The following is a 25474-nucleotide window of genomic DNA, read 5'->3' on the forward strand; positions in this document are numbered from 1 at the left end:
CCCAGGGTCCTGGGATGGAGCCCTGCATCCGGCTCTCTGCTCAACAGGGAGACAGCTTCTCCCTCTGCCCTTCCCCACTCTCATGCTCTCTCTCTTTCTCTCTCAAATAAATAAATAAAATCTTAAAAAAAAAAAAAGACCTCCTATAGAGATGCTGTCCTTTCTCTTGGGTAATTACTTGGGAGCAGACTGTCGCTACTTACTGGATTCGTCACTAAGCGGCCAGACTGTATTCCAAGTTGGTTGTACCATTTTATGTTCCCACCATCAGGCGTGGGAGAGAGTTCTAGGCTTCTCTGCCGTCTCCCCAGCTCTGGAGATGACCAGTCTTTCCAGTGTTAACTCTTCCAGTGTGTGTGCCTTTCTCTGTGGTTTTCACTCGCATTTCCCTATTGACTAATGATGCTGAACGTCTTAGGTAATGTTCCCCATCCCTCTAACCTCTGTTGAAATGTCTGTTTAAATGCTCATTTTTAAGATCAGGTCATTTACCTTCTTGTTGAATTTTATAGGTTCTTTTTTTCATATGTTACGGATAAATGTCCTTCTTTTTGGAACCACATTTTGCACTTATTTTCTCTCAGTCTGTGATGTGCATTTTCTTTCTCATAACAGAATCTTTTGAAGAGGAAACATTTTTATTTTGACAAAGTCTATTTTGTTTATTTGTTTTGCCAGAGGAGGCGGTGTTGGAACATTCCCTTACTTTCTAGCAACCCCAGAACTGCATTAAAAAAGGGTCTACTCTGGGGTGCTGGGGTGGCTTAGTGGGTTGAGCCTCTGCCTTCAGCTCAGGTCATGATCTCAGGGTCCTGGGATAGAGCTGAGAGCCTGCTTCCCCCTTTCTCTCTGCCTGCCTCTCTGCCTACTTGTGATCTCTCTCTCTGTCAAATAAATAAATGAAATATTTTTTAAAAGTGTCTGCTCTGGGGTGCTGGGGTTGCTCAGTCAGTTGGGTGTCCAACTCTGGGTTTCAGCTCTTGTCACTATCTTCGGGTCATGAGATTGAGCCCTGCATCTGGCTCCGTGCTCAGCCCAGGGTCTGCTGGGAAATCTCTGTCCCTCTTCCTCTTCCCCTTCTGCTCAAGCGCTTTCTATCTCTCAAATACATAAATCTTTTTAAAAAGAGGTTCTGCTCTAATTTATCTAGGACCTAATTATATATTGGTGAAGGGCCTTTCTGAATATTTTAGTCAGCCCATATTCTCTGAAGCAAAAGCCCCTGTCCACTTCCTTCTATCTAAAACCTCCAGTTCTACAAGTTTTATAATTTTGAAGACACCAGGGAACTCTGTTGGTTTCCTTGTCAACAGGAAACTTCTAGTCCACCAAGCCCCTCCCATGGTGTCCTCTTGGAGCCAAACTTACTTTGCAGAGAATATTCCATCAGCCAAAAATTGTGTCTCTGTAAGATAAACAGTTACCCGAAGGGTGGAGTGGGGTTGAATATTTATTTTACTTAAGAAATGTCGGTTAATTAAAATACCATCCATCAGAGTTTACTTTAGTCAATAGGAAGCCAACAATCTGCTCTACAATTAAATTAGAACTATTCCAGCAGTCTGGATACAGTTTCATTAAAGTGCTCCTGGGCTCCTGTGAGACATCTTGCATTCTGCGTGCATCGGGCTGCCTTGGGCCTGTGTCTCCTCTGGATATTAACATTATTTTTCAAATAAATGCTAATGGGTGAATTACAGTCATCACACAGGCAAGCTCGTCTGTGGTAGCCCGATGCAACCCCTTCCGATGCCTTTCTCCAGTAAATTAAGAAATCGCCTCTTAATTAACTGCTGGCTAGCCAGAGACATTTACTATTTTTTGTGACTTTTCAGTTGCCTTCATGATTTTCAAATACCTTCCTCTCTCAGCCTCCTGGAATCTAATGAGGGTGTTTGAAACACCGTCGTTGTCATTGTGTTTGAAAGCTGGGAACACACCTGCTTCGTGCTTGGGGCGGGTGGTGGCCCGGCTCCCTGTGTTAGGAATGCTTGGGGTACTGGAGGTTGGCTTTTCTCTATGGCTTTCCAGTCTGTGAGTCAGAGAGTACCAGAGGTCGGGGGTGGAAACTGAGGCACAAAGGGAGTCCAGGACATGGCTGTGATGGCTCACCTGGTACATGGAGATGCTGGTCTCCTTTCTGGAAGAACTTGCTTTCCCAAAGTGGGGTACTGCAAAGGAATGATCCGCTGACTGTTCAGGACTCATGGGCCTCCCTCAATGTACTCCTTGTCCCCCAGGGTGATGCTGGCCATGCTGCCGTTCGGTGAGTTCTTTTTGGTACCAAAATCCATTGTTTGGAACATCAGTGAGGAGCTCAGCTAATTAATAAGCTGAACTGATTGGTCATTTTAATCAAAGCTGAGCATTTTACAGCCCAGCATTTCAGCCAGCCGTTTTTGGATGCGCCAAAATGAGAAGATAATGACTGGGCTGGGGGCGGACCAAACCAGAAGTAGGTCACCGCACTTTACACTCTGAGGTTGTTGCATCCAGACCGTGTTGGCATTGTTAGGAGATTTCTTTCCTAACTTTATTTATTTTCTCTCTCTCCTTTCTTTGCCTTCCTTCAGTGATAAAGAACAGTAAGTATTTTGATACTTTAATTTTTCTACAAATTGAGTTTTATCTTTTTTTCTGATCAAATTAACTTTGCCCCTAAAGAGAGCTGATTAAAAAAAAAAAAGAACTAGCAAATTTTACATAACTAAAAAACAAAAACAAAAACAAAAAACAAAACAAAAAACCCCCCAATACCAAGTTTCTTGAGGGAAAAAAATTATGAAGTTTCAAAAAAACGATCTTGGTAAAAGGATGGAACAAATTCCTTAAGAGTTTGTTCCTTAGGAGCTCTCCGTTTTCTCCTTGTTAGTCATCTGTGGGATTCCAGCAAATTTATTGACCATTCTGTGCCCTCTCTGCAGCATTTGCCTGGGAACAATGTTCTCAGATAAAGATAGTGTTGGCTCACATAACTGCTATCATTAATTAAAGGTGATGAGGAACAGAACAGAGCCTGTGGGCAGTTACATGCCACACATATGGTCCCTGTCACCTCACGGGAGCTCAGCCTGGTTTCTCAGTGAAGTGCTTTTGACGCAGAGGTCCTGTCTTTGCTTGCAATGTTTGCGTTTTAAATTGGATTTATTTCCTCAATATGCATGACAGATTGAATGCTGGGTCCAATAAATGAACAGTCAGGCTGCAAAGGAGACCAGGCTTTGGCTGTATGTGCACATTGAGAAGCTCTGGAAAGCTGATTTCACCTTCCCTAAGATGGGGAAGTTATCACAGAGCCAACGGCAGAGGACCCAGGCCTGGCATCAGAAAACCCAGGTCTGAGTCCTGCTCTGGTACTCAGTTTCAGCGTGGCCTTGAGCCATGCCCTTCACCTCCTTGCTTCCCAGCTCCCTCCTTTGTAAAGTGGGTCTGATTACCCTGCTCCTCTTCCCTCTGCGGGAAGGATCAAATGAGCTGTACAGGAAAGCTTTGTAAACTGGAAACCACCAAGCAAAGTCAGAGAGATGTACGAATTACAACCTTTCCTGACCTTTGTGTATATATACATGGTGTGTTTACACATATGCATACACACGTACACATGCACACACACACACACGTTGTATATATACCTTGCATTGTAATATATATATTATATTTATACCTGTATATACCATACATCTGGATATTATATATATACACATATACATGTATATATCTAGCATTGGCATAATTTCAGCTCTTTTGGACCCAAGTGACCACATCATCAGGCCCAGAATCCTTAAAGGTTTTCTTAGTGCTGATAAACATTTAACTAGGTGAACCAGGGAAATTCTTTCCCTAACTCCGACCCTCCCTCCCTATCTGTCCATTGCGGGCTTTGGACAAGCTGATCACTAAAGACCATTTGAATGTTCTGCAGTTTCTGTTGTTGGCTGGTAAGACCCTGGCCAGATGAGATCAGCTTTTTATGAATGTCATGAGTATATTATTCAGACATCCAGGGAGAGATGCTGAGACGTTGTTAGGTCATAAATACGGACATCCCCAGAGAGAGAAATTCTGGACTCCAGAGGGTGCCAAGGCTCTTGGAGGCTCCCTGAGGGCTGGAAGTCGAAAGGTAGGGTGTATGTTCATTCTCTTTCCCTCCTTCCTTCACCCTTCCCTCTTCTCTCCCTCCCTTCATTAACAAATACTCACCAAGTGCCTACCAAGTACCAGACACTGTGGTAAGCCCCAGGGATACAGCGATAGCCAGAGTAAGAGTATGTATCTTGTGGGGTCTACCAACAAATAAATGGCCAGTTGGCAACAAATACACAAGCGTGCAAGGAGATATCACAGTGGGCCATGGGAACACAAGGAGAGGCACCCAGCACAGACTTGGCAGTCATGATGGGAGAGTTCCTGGAAGAAGTGACATGTAAACTGAGACCAGGCGGCAGGGGAGCAAGATGGAGAAGAGATAGAGGAGTTCCAGGTAGGGGAACAGCAGGTGCAAAGTCCAAATAAGAGAGGAAGTGTGGAAATTTAGAGGAAGTGAATAGATCTCACTCTGACTTAAAAGATTAGCAGGAGCCATGAGATCCCCTTTAGCATTCTAAAGGGGGTGAGGAGCCACAGCATCCCTTCTGCACCCCCTTTAGTCTTCTAGGGGTAAATTTCATCCCATAGGGCCTTTATGCCAGCAGGGCGTATGTAAACTGTTTTGTGGTGAAGCAGACTCTCCTCCCCCATCCTTTCCTCCCGGATTCATTAAAACCTCATTCTCTGAGCTGGAAAGTGACTTCCTGCTGACACCTGCCTCTATTGGCATCCTGGGGAGAAGGGGGGTGGAGAAGAAGAAAGGAAAGAAGAAGGATTAATTTTCTACACACCGCTGCTATTTAATGCTTCAGAGCCTTTGTGCCCCGACAGCCCTTCCATCATCCCACTCTTTTTGGGAATTATAATTTATTAATAGAGACATCTGGTGGGTATTTATTCTGTGACTATTGTGTGTGTGAAATGAAGAATGGAGGTGGGAGGCCAAAGGGAGGAGGGAGTTTGGTCTTTGCAGGATTTTAGGGAGTGACAGGTGTCACTCAGGGGCTGCCACCAAGAGTCAGGCCAGGTTTCCTTCCTTGCTTTGGAGGCTGTGGCTATTGACTGTGGGGCGAGAGCTCCTTCGGACCTTCTCCAGACTCACCTGGGTGGGTGCATTCAGGTGGCCAAAGAGGCATGCCAGGATGCCAGTTTCTTGAGTTTCTGTGTCACACGTGCTACTCAGCAAGTCCCTGGTCTCCTTGGAGCATCAGTCAGCTGGAAAATGAGCTGGTCAGCTGCAGTGATCTTCAAACTTTCTGTTAGCAGAGAAACTCTTTCTTTGAATAAACTTAATTCAGAAGCTAAATATATAAGACAGATGAGAGGAGAGCCTTTAGTGGCTGAAAGCACTCAACATAGGATAGTGACATTCATGCAACTGGTCATTTCAAATAATACCAAACCATAAAATAAATATAGTGGCTCTAGCAGGTTTCGCTTTAGTGTGCAGTCACCATAGAGGAGAGTGTATCAGTTAGCTTTTGCTGTGTGACAAGCCATCTTAAAACTGAGAAGCATAGAACCATAGTTATTTATTCCCAGGGTTCTGGGCATGGCTGGTGGCCCTGCTGGTCTTGCCTCGGCTTGCTTATGCAGCCATCAGAGAGTTGGCTGATCTAGGACAGCCCTGGCTGCAATGGCTCAGCTCTGTTCCACATGCTTCTCATCCTCCAGCATTCTATCCTGGGCTTGCCGTGCTCACAGCAGAGGTGTAAGGGAGGAAGCAGAAACGCAGGAGACTTGCGCAGGCTCAGCTTCAGCAGAGGGGCACAACATCACTCCCCTGCATTTTATTGGCTGCAGCAAGTTGTAAGTCTGGGAAGGATTCACTGGCAGGGAAATAGACTAACTGTTTGGTGAGAGTGAGTTGAAATTCACATGGCAAAGAGCATGGATATTTGGGAGGGTGAAGTATTGAGGTCATCAATGCAATAAACCATATTTCTTGCTTTATTAAACATCAAGTTCTTTAAAATATTTTTCTTTTTCTTCTTTATTTTCTCCTCCTCCTCCTCCTCCTTCTTCTCCTCCTCCTCCTTCTCCTCCTTCTCCTCCTCTTCCTTCCCTTCCTCCCCCTCCCCCTCCTTCTCCTCCCCTTCTTCCTTCCCTTCCTCCCCCTCCCCCTCCTTCTCCTCCCTTTCTTCCTTCCCTTCCTCCCCCTCCCCTTCCTCCCCCTCCCCTCCCTCTCCCCCCCTCCCTCTCCTCCTCCTCCTCCTCCTCCTCCTCCTTCTTCTTCTTCTTCTTCATTGGGATTCTGCTTTGAGAACCCAGCTGAGTAAGGATGGAGGGCCAGGTTAACTGCCTACTCTGTCCCTCTCTCCCCTACTCCTCTGCAACCCTTGAGATCTCTCCAGGGAACTGCTGAGGACAGTTTGGGAGGACCAGGAGGCAGCAATCATTCATTTCTCCAGGAAGCATTGTCTTAAGTATGTGGATTAGAGTGGAGACAGGCTGGGCTCTTCTCTTCCCTGTCTCAGCCAGTGAGCCAGGTCTCCCCTCATATGGCCTTTAAGGGTCCAGAGTAACCTCTCAGGGTCCCTAACAGGAAACAGAAATTATATCATTCCCATTTTAATAGATCCAGAAACTGATATTCAGAGCAGTGCAGAGCCCCCATGTATAGCCTGCTTATATACAGCTGACCCAGGATTACGACCTTGAACTCTACCCGGTCAGCAAGGGTTCATGTTGGTTGGCAGTGGCCCTCTGGATATTTTCTGGCTTGGATACGAGGCTGTGAGTAACTTGTTCAAAGAAGCAGCACTTGGGTCTCTAGCTTTGGTCTTGGATAAGTTACCAACACTAGACTCTGGTCTTCAGGATGTGGAGCTACAATCCCCTGCCCAGAGGCCCTTGGCAAGGGAGTCACTGTCCGTCATGGGAGCATTCTTGAGGGTCCCATGTTCACAGTGCTCCCCAGCATATCATGGGGAGACCCGGACAGACCCAGTCTCTCCCTTGAGAGCAAAGGCTTTGGTTTGAAACACCATCTTGTTTCCCTCTTTTGCTTTTGGAATTAAAACATGAAAATCCACAGGAGGTTTGCGAGTCCCCCACAGAGACCAGTTGGTGACATTTTCAAACACTGAATGAGCTGTTTGTCAACTGCATGTTTTGGAGCCGAGAATGGGAGAAGGGTTTGGAGAGATGCTGGCAGCCTCCAGCAGATCTTCTGCTTGTCTGCAGATGGAGGCAGAAGTCTCAGGTGGGGCCTGTCAGGGACCCCCATCCCTGCTTATGTTTCTGGAGACATGTATGTCCAGCAGCACCCATTTCCTGTGCACATGGACCCCAGCAAGCTGTGTGTTGGAGTGAGAGGAATTGGTCTCACATCAAGCCCTTGGCTGACCCTGTCTATGACCAGACCATGAGCTGCAGGAACATGTCCTCGCAGGGGTTTTCACTGGGTGCACAGCCCAGCATCTCACCTATGCTCTGTTTTGGTCACTGAGAAGCTTTGTAAAGGCAGGAAGTAAGCAGAAAGAGATCAGAAGAGGAGGAAGGAAAAAAATGGGGACAAAGGAGGGAAGAATAGGGAAAATTGAGACATCCATTTCCGTGGGAGGCCAGAGGGATATAGGAATGTGGCCGAATCAGGTTGTAACTAAGGCTCTTTGGGAAGGATGACTGGTCTTTCTTATGCGGCAGTCCAGTGTGTCCTTTAAAATTAATGGGAAGAAGCAGTAGATGAAGGGATGTTAGCACACCGTAAGGAGATCTTTTTTTTTTTTTAATTTTATTTTTTATAAACATATATTTTTATCCCCAGGGGTACAGGTCTGCGAATCGCCAGGTTTACACACTTCACAGCACTCACCATAGCACATACCCTCCCCAGTATCCATAACCCCAACCCCCCTCTCCCAACCCCCCTCCCCCCATCAACCCTCAGTTTGTTTTGTGAGATTAAGAGTCACTTATGGTTTGTCTCCCTCCCAATCCCATCTTGTTTCATTTATTCTTCTCCTACCCCCTTAACCCCCCATGCTGCATCTCCTCTAAGGAGATCTTTTTAACACAACATCAGAGACTCCTTATAAGAGAGTGAGGTCTCTGTTGTGGGGAGCATTCAAGTAAGGCAGACAGCCAATGGTCTCTACCTCTGGTATTCATGACTTTGTGTAATCCCTCACCTTGAGTCTGGGGACCTGGGACCTGTTTCTAATCTACAGAATACAGCAAAGGGACCCGATGTCCCTCTCATGATTACGTTACATTATATAAGACTCTCAGCTGATAGAAGCTAGACTCACTGGGCATATTTGAAGTCAGCAGCCCACGGGACAAAGCTGAAGAATCCCACCAGGTTAGGAATTGCAGATTGCCTCCAGGACCCAGGGGTGGCCTCTTGACTATAGCTAACAAAAAGCCAGGACCTCAGTCTAGGCAGCTGCAAGGAAGCTGCCAACAACCCAAATTTGCCTGGAAGCAGATTCTTCCCCAGTCAAGCCTCCAGATGAGAACACAGCCCAGTCAACACCACCCTGCAGCCTCATGAGACGCCAAGCAGAGGACCCAGCTGAGCCATGCCTGGACAGACACGGAAACCATGAGATAGTACATGTGTGTTGTTTTAAGCCCCTGAGTTTGTAACAACTTATGATGCAGCAATGGAAATTGTATACTGACACTGTAGATGGGTCTTTATACCCCTCTGTCCCTGTCCTCCAGCCAGGTTTTTCCAGTTATTTAATGCTGCACACCAAATCACCTCCAACTTAGTGGCTCAAGACAACAGAAACCACTTGTCACATCGCACAGTTTCTGTTGGTGGGCCTTTGAGGGTGGCCTCAGGGTGCTTCTGGCACAGGGCTCTTCGTGCAGCTGTAGTCACATGCCCGCTGGGCTGCAGGCATCCCAGGGCTCACCAGGGGCTGGAGGAGCATCATGTAGCAGTCGAGTTGGCACTGGCTGTGACTGGGGGTCCTCCAATCCCTTGCATGTGGGCTTCTCCACCGGGATGTTTACACATCCTCATGACATGGCACCTGGCTTCTCTCTGGGCAAATGACCCAAGACAGCAAGGCAGAGTCTCTTATGACCCAGCCTTGGAAGTCACACACTGCCACGTCCACTGTTATTTCACTGGCCACACAGGACCAGCCGGGAGTCAGTGTAAATACCAGGAGGCAGTGGTCCTAGGGGACCATCTTGCAGGCGGACTACCACATGGCTCTTCACCTCCTCAGGCATTCCTCCTGCCTTCTCAACTCCAGGCCTTTGCAAAGACCATTTCTTCCCTCTGCCAGGTCTGGTCTCTTCCTCTGCCATGCCCTCGTGGATTTCAGCTGAGATCTGGGGTCTCCGCAGGAGCCCTAGCTCTGCTGCGGGGTCCGAAGCTTATATCAGTGAAGGGGTCCTCTTTAAGATAACAAAGACAAAAATACCTTGTTTTAGCAAATTTTTCAACCACTCAGCCATCGCCAATGCCCTTCTTGGGGTCTGAGAAGCTGGCTGTGCAACCAAATGGTCTCAAATATAAGCTTCTCCGACATCACAGTAGACCCATCGCGAGGTCCTCATGTGGCTGTCACTTCCTAGGGAGCTGTCCTTGGTCCCCTAGACAGACCAGGTTCCACTGCTTGGGTCTCCGAGTGGGTCACACTTTTGATTAGACATTTAACACCTCTTTGGGCCACAAGGGACCATGTCTTATTCAAAATCCTCTGGGCTTTCAGACACAATTCTAAATACAACTGGTCCAGAGCCAGACAAGGTCCCTGCCCTCCTGGAAGCAACATTGTTGGGGGGTGGGTAGAGAGATGTACTAAACAGGTAAACAACAAAAATTTTTCCAAAAGTAATTTCAGTTAATGATGGGTGCCATGAGGAAAGTAAATCTGGATGGTGGGAGATCAAGGAAGGCCTCTCTGAGAAGTTGCTGTTTGAGCTGAGGCCTCAATAATGAGAAGGAGCCGGGCCTGGAAAGGTCCATGGAAATAAGTTTTCCCAGCAGGGGGAACGGCAAGTGCAAAGGCCCTGAGGCGAGAACAAGGATTCAGTGTTCAGAAGTGAGCAGAGAGGCCAGTGCAGCTGACTGTAGGGATAAGGGAAAGCAAGAGGTCATAAGGATGGAGAGGCAGGTTAAGGACAGATCAGATAGGATTTTGCAGATGGGCAAAATCTTTTAGAGCATTAAGGTAGAATTCTCATAGTAACATAACGTTAACCATTTAAAAGTACACGATTCAGTGACGTTTATCATATACACGATGTCGTGCTCCCACTATAGCCATGAAGTTCTGGGTGTTGTTCTAAATCAGTGAGAAGCCCTGGGAGGGTTTGAGCGGTGTGGTCCCAATAATTTCGCAATTGCTCATCCCCAGAGGCCCTTGCGCAACACAAGTTGTATTTCCATGAGGAATTTCCATAGGCCACACCTTCCTTCCCTTTCTCAGAGTAAGGTCTGCCCCTAGACATCTGTCTCTCTTCGCTTTTGGGCTCTTCCTTCTCCGCTCTCCAGAACAAATCAGCTAAGGGTGGGAGAATGGAAGAGAAGCCAAGGGGAGGGAAGAAGATGGGGCTTTTAATTTCCAACTTTGAGTGTCAAAAGGCAATTTCATGCCTGCTGATGTGATTAGAGCACTGGAAATAATGGAGGCTGACAGCTAATGGGGTGCTGGCTTCAGAGGATTCCTGCGTAGTGGTTTTTTTCCCTTGCAGGGACAAGCATTTCTAGTGGTGTTTAACCTTGTGCTCCACTCAGGGGGTGTGCCTCAGTGCCACGGGGCAGGGACCATCTTATTAGCAGAGATGATTATAATTTGCCATAGACCACAGCATCAGCCCTCCACCCAGCAGAGTTTGATCCACTGTGCCCCCACCGGGGCTGTTTGGGGAGGACTTTGGGTTCCCTCCGTACTGTGGAGGTTAAGTGAGCAGCCTGCCCAGCTCAGAATTCCACTCTGCCACTTTCCAGCCATGTGACTGTGGGCAAGTGGTCTCTTTTCTCCATATTCGAGTCTCCTCACCAGTAAGCAGACAGGAATAACCCCTGCCCTGTAGAGATCATGTGAAGATGACATGAGGTCATGTGGGCACCCAATGGATGCTATGTCAGTGTTGGCTTAAAAGGGCCAAGAAAAGTATATTTTGGAACACAAAATGCTATGGGAGATTTCGAGGCTGGAAATCTGGATGTTGATATGAAATGAAGAGCTTTTTGTAAATCCAGTTTGCAATTAGATCCAATTTATAAAGAAATAAATTGTAGCCCAAACAGAACATCTATGCCAGGCAGGAGCTGGCTCAACCTGGGACCCCGGGCCTCTGACCGCCTTCCCAGAATTGTTTCCACTCCAGCTGTAGAGTCTCCTATTCTGGATTCTTCTCCTGAGAACACCCTTACTCTCTCGGTTCTTATGAGCATCCTGCAGACACTGCTCACAGGGTGTCTACCACGTGCTAAGTGCTTAGTAGAAATAAACTCCTAAGAACCCTGTGAGGGAGGAAAGTGTGTCCCATTGTACAGATGAGCAAACTGAGGCTCGCCTCCCAGCCAGCAAGTTTCCCGGTGGGGATTTGAATTGAGGTTTTCCAGACCCCAGGGAGCAGAGCCTAACCACCACTGCCTGCTTCCTGCTGGGCACCTCTGCGGTCTCACGCCTCCCTGTATTACCTTTCAGGCTCCAGGCAGGCTGGTCCGTCCATCCCAGCGGTCAGCCCGACAGACAGAGGAAGCAGGAAGAGCTGACAGATGAGGAGAAGGAAATCATCAACAGAGTCATTGCTCGAGCTGAGAAAATGGAAGAAATGGAGCAGGAGCGAATCGGGTGAGGCCCGACACATCCCATCCACGTGGAGAGCCCCGGAGGCCTGAGGCCCAGCAGACTGTGCTGCTGAGGGGTGTGCGGGGTGGGGCGGACTGCCCGAGATATTGCCCCCCCCCACCACTGCCCCCTGCCCTGCGTCTGGCAGGACTGGAATCCTTGTGGCACGAGGTGGGAGAGCTCAGGAAGGAGGAGACAGGATGAGCTGGGGACTGGCTAGGGAGGGGGCTTCGTGGCTGGGGGTGCCTTACAGAGGGGGAGCTCTGAAAGGGTGGTGGGAGCTTGTCATTGCAGCCTGGGGGTCTGTGGTTGTGAGCACAGGGCGTCTGGGCCGATCTCAGCTACATAGAAATATGTTCTAGAAGCATGGTAGGCCAGAATGTACAGCCAAGGGAGAAGTAAGGAGGGGAGTGTCTGTCTAGGGATGGTATGTCAAACAGCACAAGTGCAATGAATTTATATAAGAGAACAACAGAAACGGATCCTGAAATGGGGAGACAGCATGAGAGGGAGGCGGCAGAGGTTAACCTGGTGGGTCTGGACTCCAAGAATGGTGGTGGTGGGGGGGCTCATCCCAGCTCCCTGCTTGCCCGCTGTGGTTCCCCAGCACGATGCCTCACCTCTCTGAGCCCCTGTTCACACGCTGGTCCAGGGCGGGACACGACATTCTATCTCACAGGGCTGTTGTAAACAGTAGGTGCGATGATGCACGTACATGTCCCAGACCCCAGGGACACTTCATTTTCATAAATGGAAAGAAGAAGGGAAAAAGTAGAGTTTGGAGGACAGAGCCTTTCAAAATGCATATGAGAGAGAAGCAAGGGATATAAGGAGGCCATGTGACATGTGTGTCAGAGAGTGACAACATCATTGAAGAAGGCCAGGGTTAGGGAGGGAGCAGTATGTAGGTGCTCTTACAAAGGGAGGAATGGGGGAAATGGGGATGACCATGGGGGTGGGGAGGGGGGATGAAAGGAAGATATATGTATATGGGGGGCTCTTGGCATAGTGGTCAGGATGCCAGGCCCCTGGAGGGTCCTTCCAGACCAGGATCTCAAATGGACCCCCTCCTCCACAGCCCCCTCTGCAGGCCCCTTCTACCTGGGGCAGCCTTTGCCAGTGACTTACAACTGGTGTGGGCACTGAGGTGCCCGTTTAGCTCTCCACACACACTCTCAGCTGGGGTGAGTGGAAGTTGGTGTCTTTGGTCTGAACCTCTGCAGATCATTTTACCCGGGGTGGGATGGGGACTGCTGCTGACAGATGACAGACACCTGCTACAGCCGGTGTCAGCATCACCCTCCACCCTCTGTCTGCTTACGCCGGAGGCTGCTGAAGGGATAGGTCTGCAGGGGCGTGCTTGTGGGCTTGCATTCTTATTTTGCTTTTTAAAAGATATGCCAAGAGTGGGGCGTTCTGCAGGCAGGAGGTCTGTGAGTGTGAGTGAGTGTGTGAGTGTGTGTGTGTTCACTTCACCCAACAATGGACCTCAGCCTTTTGAAGTGAGGGATACGGGTAATAAGAGTAAAAGCTTAAAAGCAAAACTCCTCTTAGCCCTTTTCTGCCATAGCAATTACCACCAGATAACATCATTCCTATTTTGCATAATTAGTTTGACTATTGTATATCTCCCTGTCAGATTGTAAGATTACTGAGGGTAGAGGGGTTTTTTTTTGTTTTTTTGCCTGTTTGGTTCATTGGTGAATTCTGAGTCTACAACATAGTAGGGGTGCTGAAAAATAATTTGTTCAACGAGTGAGTGAACATGGCAGACCGTGCTGCCCCCAATTACTTTAGACATAATATGCCCGGTGGCCAAGAGGGTGCCAGTTCCCAGGGAAGGCGCTCTGATTGGCTGGCTTATGTCAGGGGCTGTCTCTCATCCAATCAACTGTGGCTGGGGGTACAGCCCTGTTGTACAAACAGGGCACGTGTGCTTCCTCTGGGGGGAAAGTTATGGTGGTCCCTCTGGGCAGAGCTTGAGCCTTCTAGAACAGGATAGATGGGTTCCCTACCTTGTCCTCTGTGTCTTATCATATCGCCCCAACTAACTTGAGGGTGTGGTAGAATATTCTAGCACAGTGGTTAATTCCTGGGGCCCCTGAGTCAGAGATACCTAGGTTCAAATTCCAGCTCTCCCCACATCCCCTCTTTGTGACCTTAGGTAAGCCACTTTAACCTCTCCATACCTCAGTTTCCTCATCTGTAAAATGGGGACAACGTTAGCACCTAACTCTTAGTGAGTGTTTAATTAGGGTGCGAAGGGTTATCGTAGTGCCTGGCATAGCCCCACGCTCCATAAAGGGTGGCGGTCCTTTAAAGATGAATTTGTTCAGGAAGCTCAGTTTTTTACCCTGACCAAGGCCTCCATTCTAGAATTATGCCCCGAGACTCCTGTTTGGCAAGCCCTGGAATTCCAGCAGCCCTGGCCTCCCTAAAGGGAATTTGAGAGGCTTCCAGGGAGGCTGAGGCCAAGCCCTTTGATGACAGAGTGTTCCTTTGCTGAGATGGTATGCTTTCTGCCAGAGTGGGGGAGGACAGTGCTGTGGGATTCTGGCTGTGGCTCTTCTGCACTGTTCCAGCAGCCAGTGCCTGCTGGTAGCATTGCCAGAGGCAAGCCCAGTGTGGTTTGTGTCTTACGATCTCAAACCTGCCCTCATTCCTGTTCCCTCCATGCTTCCCTGGGAAGAGATCAGAGCGGAGTCAGATAAAAGCAAGATGACACATCAGACACAGAACAAGGCTCAGAACGGGGTGCCATCGGGGCTCCCACTTCCGAACCTGGGGCTCTCAGTCAGTGACCCTTTGGGACCTCAGTCCCGCTCCTCTCCATCTAATAAGGCAAGTCAGGCTGATTCTCAGGATCCTGAGAATAGCTGGGTGTGTCTGATGGAGGACCCTGCAACATGCATCGGCTGGCCCTCTCAGAGATAATGAGCTCCTTCTAACTGTTAAAATTGCAGATGTATCTGAGAATCTTTCCAGGTTCACACCAGCTCTGTGATATGGAAGCTTCTTTCCTATTAACTGAGGGAAAGCCAACACATAAATGATCATCATCATACTAGGTACCATTTACTGAGCATTTACTATGTGCCAAACACTGAATCTAAAACTTCCTATGGATTAACTCTTTAACTGCTCCTCTCAACCTTGTTGAGTAGGTGCTACTATTGTCCTCCTTTTGCAGGTGAGGAAACAGGGTCAGAGAGGTGACTGGCCCAAGGTCACTTGCCCAAGGTCACATAGAGCCAAGGTATACAGTCCTGTCTGGCTGACCTCCAGCATTTTGCTTTTAATTCTTAGGTGCCTTTCCTAAAATCCTGGCCCCAAGTTCTTAGACTCTGAGGAACATGGAAATTTTATAAGCTCAGGTGTGGAGGGGGACACTGTGTGACTAGAAGCTGGAGCCCTTTGGGGGCTGGCCTAGTGGTTTCTTCGAGTTCTCGTTCACTGGTTTGAACTTCTAGATCTGCCGGTACTGCATGTTCCCGTGGCTCTCAGAGACCTGGGGAAGAATTGCCGTCAGGCCTCCCAGGAGGCCCTCCCTCCCTGGGGCGCTTTGGCTAGAGCTGGCCACCCCAGGGAACCCCAGGCAAGCATCAGGCAAGAGCTACGTCTCTCCCGGAAGCCTCTTTGCTTCTGACCTGCGGGGATAGAGGGGTGTGTGTGGGGGGTGGGAAGCAGGGGAGGGGTGTCCAAACCTTGCTTCACTGCTCAGCCTCCAACCCAGCTCTGCTCTCTTCAGCATCCCTGCAGGGAGAGATGATGGCCAGCAGGGAAACTCATTAAACAGCCTCCTTTTGCCCCCACATTCCTAACTGAGGTGCTGAGTGGGATAGCAGAGTTTATTTTTCACACCCCGAATGCTCTTTGCAGGAAAGGAAATGAATTCCAGGGAGATTGCTTGAGTCATCTCTTGTTCTGTAACTGTTCTATAACGGTCACCTGGAACTTAGGGAGTCAAAGCAACAGCAGTTGTGCTGTCTCATGATCATGTGCGTTGAGCACTCGGACAGGGCTCTGCTGGGTGGGTTTTCTGCTCCATGCAGCGTGGGCTGGGGTCACTCGGCTGCATTCAGCTGGTGGCCGGGCTGCACTGGGAGGGCCATAAAAGCTCAGCTCCTATGTCTGTGCTTTGGTGCTCTCTTTGTGGCCCAGCCTTTCTGTAGGATCTCTGCCCTTTCCGTAATCTGGCCTGAGCTTTACATGGCAGCGGGATCCCAAGAGAGCAAAGATGGAAGTTGCTAGGATTCTTAGCAGCTGGGTCTGGAACCGGTGGGGCGTCACCCCTCCACGTTCTCTTTGAGAGGGGAAATAGGTCCCTCCTCCTTCTGGAAGAATGACTTAGGCCCCCAGGGAAGGATGGCGTTAATGGTGGCCATCTTTGGAGACTCTACCACCTTATGCAAAAAGGCGAGTTTAATATAAAGATTGGGAGCTATCTCAGGGGACCCAGGGGCAGGAACACAGCCTGGCCTCAGGAAAGTTTCTTTTCTCCCCGCTTGGTTTTCATAGCCTCACTCCCCATTCCCTGGGAAGGAAGTCCGATTGGGTCACCCATCTCTCATACCAGGGGTGCCAGGTCACACTGGTGTGGCTGCCAAGGGTGAGAAGGACGTTTGTGAGTTGGACAGACACCCATAGGGTGTCCACCGGACTTTTCAATGTATTGACTCTGCAGTTAAACATTTGCCTAGGAAAATCTGATGGTGGTTTTGTTTTGTTTTTACCAACTGGCAGGCCCCTCTGCGTCCTTATATTTCTTTCTGTCCAGAGCCTCTCAAAGGCATTGGCTCACATACCCTGCCTGTGCCAAGGGACGGGTAGCTGGGTGGCTTCCATCTGAGGTCATTTTCCCTAAACAGATGGGCCCCAAAAAGTAATTAGGATTTGTCATTAACCTTGGTGTCCAGACGCTGTGATGGAGGAGGAAGGCAGAGAGACACGGGGAGACCTGTGGTTGACGGACTCTGTGGGATTCTGTCACTTCCCCATCTCAGTTCCATCATCTCCTATGTTTTTGGCACAGAATTTTTCCAAAATGTGGACAGAGGGAGAAGTGAGTAATAAGACCTGTAACCTTGGTACATTGATTTAGGTTGATACACTGACAGTAAGCCAGATCATGCTCTCTTCTTTCAAAAGGAAGACCACCCACCACACTGTGGCCTTTTTTTTTTGACCTGGAGTCCTAAGTGTTCTGTAAATAGGATTCAGGGCTTCGTAAGCATTTGTGCATGTGTCTGTGTGTATTTTTTGAGAAGAAATATAATAGATTTCACCAGACTTGGCGGGGAGTGTGGGGGCTCTGAACCTTCCTATGTTAAGAATCACTGAGGGATAGAACCTCAGTGTCCCCAGGCATTGGATCAATGGTTTCAAGTGTCCTCTCACGTTAATACTTTATGCAGCCTGTTTTTACAAGATGAACATGGAAGTCTTCCTAATTCCTTAAGTAGCCCAGTGTCTGGCATAAAACGGAGAACAAATGAATATGTGTTGGAGGGATAGTTCATGCTGAATGAATCCTAAACCCTAAGCCTCGCACTGAGTCACTTTGACCTCATCACTTTCTGGACCTTATCTGTAAAATGGGGAGTTGGACCATGGGGTCTCGGAGTCCTTCCAACCTGGGGTTTTTCAGCCATCATACTATGTGCCTTTGAGGACAGATCATTCTTTGTGGTGTATACTGTTCTGGATATCGTAGGTAATTTTTTTTTTTAGCAGCGTTCCTAGCCTCCGCCCACTAGATGCCTCTAGTAACCCTCCACCCAGCTAGGACAACCCCAGGTGTCTCCATCCATTGCCACATGCTCCCTGCTGAGAACCGCTGCTCTAGCCCTCTTGTTAGTGGTTCACTAAAGGAAGAAGAAACAGACTTGAGAATTTTCCTGGTGCCATGCTCCACATCTAGGGAAATAAAACAGTAGCTCACTCTTACAAAGCTCCACGTGCCAGCCCTGTGCTCGAAGCTTTATATAGAGTCCTTTATGTAATTTTTGTAACAATCCTATGCATGAGGCCACGTTATCATCATTCCCATTTTACAGATGAGGAAATTGAGGCACAGAGCAGTTAAGCAACTTGCCCAGGGTTACACAGTTAAAAAGCAATAGAACTGGGATTATGACCTCAGGCAGGCTGGCTCTAGGGCTAGAGTCTTAACTCTGCTGTTCTGTAGAAAAGCAAGTATTTATTTGCCAAGCGCTGTGCTAGGGCCTTCCAAATATGTTACACGTCCTTTTACCTCCTTAATGTCCTCATTGAGAGATAGACTGTTGTCCTTGCCATATGGCTGAAAAAACCCGAAGCTCGGTGAGGTTCGGATACTTGCCCGGGGGCGCACAGCCTTTACAGGACTAAACCAGGCTTTTGAACTTGAATCTGTCTCTCTACTTTATCCTGTTGCCTTCTGGGGTGCAGGGAGGGAAGGCAAATTGACAAGTGAGTTAAGGGATTTAGGGACGTCAAGAATTTACAGGGTGTCTTGGATCTTCACTCAGGCTAACCAGTTCTGTCTCACACACTTCTTCCTTCAGTGGGACAGTTCCTGTCTCTCCATGGCAGTGACCCTTGTCCTCTCCCTCCCATCCCCGGCTTGAGGCCAGGCTTGGGGAGGGATTAGAAGGAGCTCTACCCCTAAACACTACAGAGAAACAAAGACTTCATTCTTCTACAGGGGGCAACAACATCTGGGCAGTTAGACCTCGCCTCCGGCGCCATCTCTGCCCCTCGCACACCCTATGTGCCTCGGTTTCCCATCTGTAAAATGGGGATGAATTATGGAGCTGCTTTCACAGGTTGTAGATGGCCTAAGGAAAACAACGCATGTGGGACTCCTGGGTGACGCAGTCAGTTGGGTTTCCGACTCTTGGTTTCAGCTTGAGTCGTGATTTTGGGGTGACGGGATTGAGCCCGGCGTCAGGCTCTGCACCTGGTGAGGAGTCTGCTTGGGACTTTCTCTCCCTCTACCCTTCCACCCCTTCAAATAAACAAAAAAAATCTTCAAAGAAAGAAAGAAACAGTGCATATGCAGTACTTAGCACAGCACCTGGTAACCATGACTATCGCTGGGTTTATAATGACCCAGCTCCTTGCCTGGCATTGACAGACTTACCTTAGCTCTGCCGAACCCTCCAGCAGTCTTTCTCTCTTGGCTCCCTTGTCTCCAGCTCTGAGCTGAGGTGACTCTCTCCCCAAAGAGCTGAGGCCTGAGCAGGAATCCCATTCCCCAATCCATCAAGGAGAGAAATGAGGATCTACAGCTCCCCAGGTGTCGACAGCAATAAACAACAGTGAGAATTAATGAGTCTGAAATGCTCACGTCCCGCATGCCAGCCGAACGGCTTCATGATAGAGCAGCTCAGTCATTTAAGGACAGGCTCCTGAGAGACCTTGGCCATGGAGACTCAGGCCGGCCCTCCTCAGAGCAGCCATGTCCCCGTTCACAGCAGAGGATCTGCTACTGACTTGAGAAAACGCCAAGTTTAATAAACTTAACGGTAATATCCTCCCCCACTGGGCAATTAGGGTGAGGGGAAAAGCAGCTCAATCTGGAATTGATGGTGTGTGTGAGAGAGAGAGAAAACACAGGAGAGCCAGAGAGAGAGAGAGAGACAACATGACAGATACTCTCCCACTTTGTGCAATTTTTACAAATCGCGTGTGATCACAGCCCACCGCTGCTCTAAAGGCGGCCGCTCCAGCCCCATCCTATCAGTGGCGCAGCCCCAGCCTTCTGCCCTTTCCCTCCCCGATTGAGGACTCGCCTGCAAAGCCATCATGCCTCATGGGCAGGATGCCTCGTCTCCACAGCACACCACATTAAGCCTACTTCCCCGCATAATTGTAGCTCCACTAGCCTTCTCCCAACATTCATCGAGACACTCTAGTGCAGAAGCAGCTGCCAGAATGTTTCTGAGGCCAGTTTGTGCTTGTTGAGGGAGCCCGGGCTTTAGGAACAGGCAGGGTCAGCCCGCGACGTGGTTTCTGTCCTCGTCTGCACAAGGCAGCCAAACGGAGCTAGGCTTTCTGGGAGCTGTGCATGAGAAGGCGCGTTCTGCATGTAGGTGTGATCGTTCACAGGTCTGTGAGCGTGCACGGGTGTGCTCACAGATACACGTGGACCTGTGCTTCTAGGGGTGTGCCCGTGTATGAATGTGTTCACCTGTGTGGATATGGACCATCCATGTCCGTTTCTAGTCATTGCAGCTCCTTCTAAGACTTTTTCAAAAGACAGATTTCCTGGGGTACAGGGAGTTGTAAAAGCCACAGATTTCCAGAAGAAATAATTAGCAGCAACCATTACTGAGTAGTTATCATGTTCCAGACATTTTACAAAAACACTCTTACTTTATTTTGGCTACAACTGTAGGAGGTCAGAACTTTGTTTTCCCTGGTTTATAGATGAAAAAGAGAGGCTCAGAATGGTTAAGTAACTTTCTTGGGGGATCCCAGAGCGGGGAATGGCAAAGCCAAATAGGGACCCAGGCAAGCTCACCCCGGAATTGTCACCCCAAGCCTTGCATCACTGCCTGTTTCTAAATTCTGGAAGTGTGTGCATGCCTGTGTGTGTGTGTACCTGTGTGTAGGGACTCTGCATTTTCTTGGGGTTGAGCATGAGCGCCTGGAGAAGGTGTTCAGGATCCTGAGAGCCCAAAGTTTGGCTTGTCTGACATCCACAGCGAGGCATAGAGATATTTTGCCCAAACCTTGCTCTGGACAGGAGGGCAGAAGTCTGATTCAGATGTGAGTCAGGTGGACATGGGACCTGGGTGGCAGATGGGGCAGGGATGTGGGTGTTGTAGGCAGAATAAAGGTCCTCTGCTCCAAACCCCTAGATATCCACACCTTAATCCCTGGAAACCTACAGATCTGTTACCTTCCATGGCAAAAGGGACTTTGCAGATGGGATTAAGTTAAGACTCTTAAGATGGGATGATTATCTGGTAGACCCAGTGTAATCACATGGGTCCCTATAAAAGGGAGGCAGGAGGGTCAGAGTCACAGCAAGATTGGAAAATGCTACACTTGCTGGCTTTGAAGATGGAGGATGGGTCATGACCCAAGGACTACAGGCAGCTGCTAGAAACTGGGAAAGGGAAAGGAATGGATTTGCTCCCGGAGCCTCGAGAAAGAATACAGCCCTCCCAGCACCTTGACTTGAGCCCCGTGAAATCCCTGTCAGACATCTGGTCTCCAGAACTGTGATGGTAATAAATACATGTTGTTTTAAGCCATTAAGGTTGCAGTGACTTGTTACATCAGCAATAGGAAACTAACACTCGGGGCAGCTTCCTAGAGCCTGCTATTGGGCAACGGGATTTCACGGCCCTCCTGCTACTGTACTCCTAGCAGTACTGCGTTAGACCTACAGGGGATAATCCTGTGGTTTCCAGAGACCCAGTCCAGCTCCACACGTAGACAAAGTCTGGGGACTTACCTGCCTCTTTCTGCCTGGACCCACTGCGGCATCTGAAACTCTCACTGCTCTGAACGTCTCAAGGGCTCCACTCTTATGTCCACTTGTTGTTTCGAAATGGAGATGTTGAGTCTTCTCTACCTAAAGCCTCTTGATGCTATCCCATCAAGACCCAGCATGGAGCAGGCCCTGCCCACCCCTCCAGCCTCATCTTCCTCCATCCAGCCCATGAGCCATGCTGAGTGTGTCACAGGGCCTTTGCACGTGCTGTTTCCTCTTCTTCCAAGTGCTTTTTCTCGCCCTCTTTACTGGGTCAGCTCCTCTTTATGCTCAGATCTCAACTTGATGGTCACTTCCTCCGAGGTCCCTTCTTGATGGTTCCTGTCCCTCTCTTCTGCCTTCTCCTGATCACTGATACTTGTCCTTCAGAGAACTTACTATGAGTGTGATTATGATGATCTGTGTGATGAATTCAGTAAGGCCCAAGCCTCTCTATAATGCCAGCTCCACTCAGGCAGGGACTCACCTGTTTTGCTCCCTCTTGGGTCCTCATTGTCTGCTTGGCACATGGCAAGCGCTCCATAAATATCTGAATGTATGAGTAGCCCATCTGCTTCCATTTGGATAGCAAGGTCAGACCAAGTTGGGAATCCACTTCCCGCCACCTCCAGGGCTGGTCCGCTGGGACCCAGAAGAGGAGACGTAGCCTTCTGGTGCTTCTGGAAACGTCCTGGGAAATGCAAGAAGTCACAGAGTAAGCAGCAACTCTCCTTAAGCACCCAGCCTGATGACGGATGGGTTTCCTGGACGCAGGGCATGAGTGGTAGTCGTAAAGTTAATCGGGCATGTAAAGACATAACTAGAGAGTGACAGGCACGTATGGTGTCCAGCTAATTGGGCTCTTAATGTGGAGGCATCAGACAGGCAAACAGAACAGACCGCTGACACAGAGAGGGCCTTCTCTTCGACATGGAGGGAACTTCTGTTTCAAGACGCCATGGGAAGTCGCGGCATTTCAGCCTCAGGATCTGAGACTCCCTGACTGGTACCCGTGGGAGGAAACTTGAGCTTCACCTCCTCTAACCCCCTCACAGTAAAGTCTGGGAAAAGGGCTCCCAGAGAACAGAGGCTTTTTAAGGTCATTGACTGGAGAGAGAGAAGGTAGGATTCAAACCACGTCTTTTAACCCTGCCTTCCTGGCTCTCTATCTTCAAAAATGCATTTTCTCTTCTAAAATAAAGGCAACACATGTTCGTGGTGGGGGTTAAGGAAGGAAGCATATGGGGAGGCCAGCTAATCGGGTGCTGGAGGACGGAGGGAGACAGAGGCATTAAAGAAGCAAATTAAAAAAAAAAAAAAGGAAATAAACGTTACTTATAAGGCCCCACCACCCAGTGATTCTCACTGTGAATATTTGGGTGTGCTTCCTTTCTGATTTCCTTTTTTTTTTTTTTTTTTGTCAAGTGTACATCATGAAATTCATTGCACGTGTTCCAAACCCCAGTTTGCACCCTGACTACAGTTCTACATCCTGAGCTTTGGGGTGGGGGTCTTTTTCCTCCTTTAACATAATAAGGAGGACATTCTCCCAAGCGGTTTGCCCTCCTGCTCCCTTTCTTCCTTCAGTGCTTCCCCAGTGTGCCTAGGAATTCACCAGCATCAGAATCACAGAGGGAGCCGCTTTGAGACTCAGATTCCTAGACCCCGCCTCCATCCCACAGCATCACTGTCTGCATGCTGAGCTCTCTCCCCAGGGGATCCCCAGGCAAATCCAATTTCGAGAGCACCCCCCCCACCCCTTCACACCCCCATGCATGGCTCCTGGAAAAACTGCTCAGGGGGTTTCTGCAGACCCATAGCTGACAAGGTGGGAGGAGGGGCTCCATGCCTCCATATCCTTTTTGAACGCACGGAGGGTTGCCGGCATCCCTTGGGGTGCACACAGGGTGCTCCTGCCAAGACTGGTAAGAACACACATTCCTTCTGGGATAAAGAAACCAAAATGTTTTATCACCAGGATAAAGACCCATCGGTGACCCGCGGTCTTCCATGATGTAATTTCGATTTAGCTTCCTGCAAAGTTTCCGTGCTAAGTTTATGACCTTTGGCAGTGACAGCTGTCGGTGCTGAGGTTCTAGCACCGGGGGCTGCAGGGAGGGTATCCACACGAGTGGGCTGCAGGGAAGATCTTGGAGCAGAGAAGGAAGGTGGGCTCGTCCCAGCCCACACGTGTTTCTGTCCTTATTGGTCTCTGCCGAATTCGTGAGTAACAAGGGTTCCTGAGCTGAGACCTCTGAATAATGATCTTAAATCTGTTGTTTTTCCATGTCATTTGCTGTACTGATAGGAGCTAATGAGACTCTCCGCATATAAGGCCTGTTCATGGGGCCTTTTGGCATTGAGGAGTGAACAGTGCAAGAAACAAGCATTTGGGTAGAGGCTTAAGAATGTGGGTTTAAACGGTGAGTGAGTCTGAGGCCTTGATCTTCCAAGGGAGGCAGGAAAGCCTCTGAGACTCCTGAGTAGAACGCACTGTGGTTTAGAATTGGGTCATCTGGTCTGGGCTGTCTTCCTGAGGCTTGACCTGAGGCGGGAAGCCAAAAGGGTTTCATGGAAAGCAGAGATGATTTCCTGACCCAGAGAACTAGATGCCCACCCTCGCTGAGCAGCCCCAGGCAAGTCTCTCATCCTCTCTGTGCTGGGGGCCCTGCCCTGCTAGAGTAAGGAGAACAAAATCTCACCATTTCCTGGCTAGGGCAGTGGATAAAGGAAGAAATAGTAAAAGAGGAAAATGTGTACAAGGAAAGTGTCATCATGAATTCACCATGCCCTACCTCCCATCAGCTCGCCTCATTATTTCATAACATTTGATAATTCTACGATATTGAAAGGCATCCTGAAGTTTACGTGCTCTGGACAGCTTTAGGCTGTTTCTTTAAACTGTAGCTTTCCAAAGGAAATCTAATTCAACACTCTAAACACACAAAAGTGATAAATGCGACATGCTGTGGATGAAGTAGGGTTTCTGGGCCCTCAGAATCACCCCGTCCCACCATTCCAGTGAGTGGCCCCTAAACTGCCTTTAAGGAACCCTGGGGTGCCGTAAAGCACAGTTTGACCACCGCTGATTCAGCCCGACACCTTCTGTTTTACAGATGAGGAATCAAGCCCAGAAAGGCAAAATCCAGGGCCAAACTTCAGACTTCTCAACCCTACATTGAGGGCTTTTCAGGAAAACAAAATGATGGGGCAGCTGTGGGGTGTCTCGTTCCAAGCTTGGGCAAGTAAGAGGCAGAGGGATGGAACCAGCTGGGGTAACTGGGTGTGTGTAACTTGGTGCTTACCAATGACTGAGGGTCTCCCTTGGTGTGGGGACTACCAGGGGGGTTGAGCAGAGTGGAGATCAGACTGTTGAAGAAGATGCCTGTGGCTCTGCCTGGAACAGAGCAGCTGGGTGGAATTACAGTTAAGAACAAGGACTCCAGACAGACTGTGCCTGGGTCAGGATCTCAGCATTCTCCACCTCCCGCTGTGTGACTGGTGTAAATCACTTAACCTCTCAGTTTTCCCACTTGGAAAATAGGGACAAGAATAGTGCTCAGCGTAGTGTACTGCTGGAGGGACTCATTAAGAAGATCCAGGGGGGGGCGCCTGGGTGGCTCAGTGGGTTAAGCCGCTGCCTTCGGCTCAGGTCATGATCTCAGGGTCCTGGGATCGAGTCCCGCATCGGGCTCTCTGCTCAGCAAGAAGTCTGCTTCCTTCTCTCTCTCTGCCTGCCTCTCTGTCTACTTGTGATCTCTCTCTGTCAAATAAATAAATAAAATCTTTAAAAAAAAAAAAAAAGAAGATCCAGGGTAAGGGATTAGCTCTGCACCTGGCACATAGTAAGTGCTCAGTAAACACCAGCAACTGGTATTCTAGGTGGATGTTCTGCGACCACGGACTGGGGCTGGCGCCTGGTGACTGCCCTGCCTGTCATCCTATAGAAACAGTTTCTAGGGAGAGCACAGGGAGGGAGAGGGAGGGGAGAGGAGAAGGAGGAAGGAGAGGGTTGCTCTGGCTCTGCGCATCCAGCCTCCCGAAGCAGCTCTGTCCGATCTGGGTCACAGTGGAGGCTCTGGGGGCCTGCAGGCTGCTCTTGGCTCTTCCCGGGGTAGAGCGGCTCTCTGATGAATGAAGCACAAAGGGAGAA

The 25474-nt window shown here is 49.1% G+C and overlaps 1 protein-coding gene across 5 annotated transcripts in view; it reads left to right on the forward strand.

The window, feature by feature from the left end:
* Nucleotides 1-25474, forward strand: part of RPH3A (rabphilin 3A) — a 268753-nt gene that overhangs the window by 202694 nt on the left and 40585 nt on the right. For 4 of the 5 annotated variants that reach the window (XM_047697931.1, XM_047697930.1, XM_047697933.1 and 1 more), the window contains exons 4-5: nt 2574-2585; nt 11712-11858. In XM_047697931.1, coding sequence (XP_047553887.1) covers nt 2574-2585; nt 11712-11858 — 159 coding nt within the window. The remainder of the gene's footprint in view (nt 1-2573; nt 2586-11711; nt 11859-25474) is intronic. The other variant, XM_047697932.1, reaches the window with a different exon arrangement.

This window comes from Lutra lutra, chromosome 12 (genome assembly GCF_902655055.1).
Source record: "Lutra lutra chromosome 12, mLutLut1.2, whole genome shotgun sequence".
NCBI classification, from domain to species: Eukaryota; Metazoa; Chordata; class Mammalia; order Carnivora; family Mustelidae; genus Lutra; species Lutra lutra.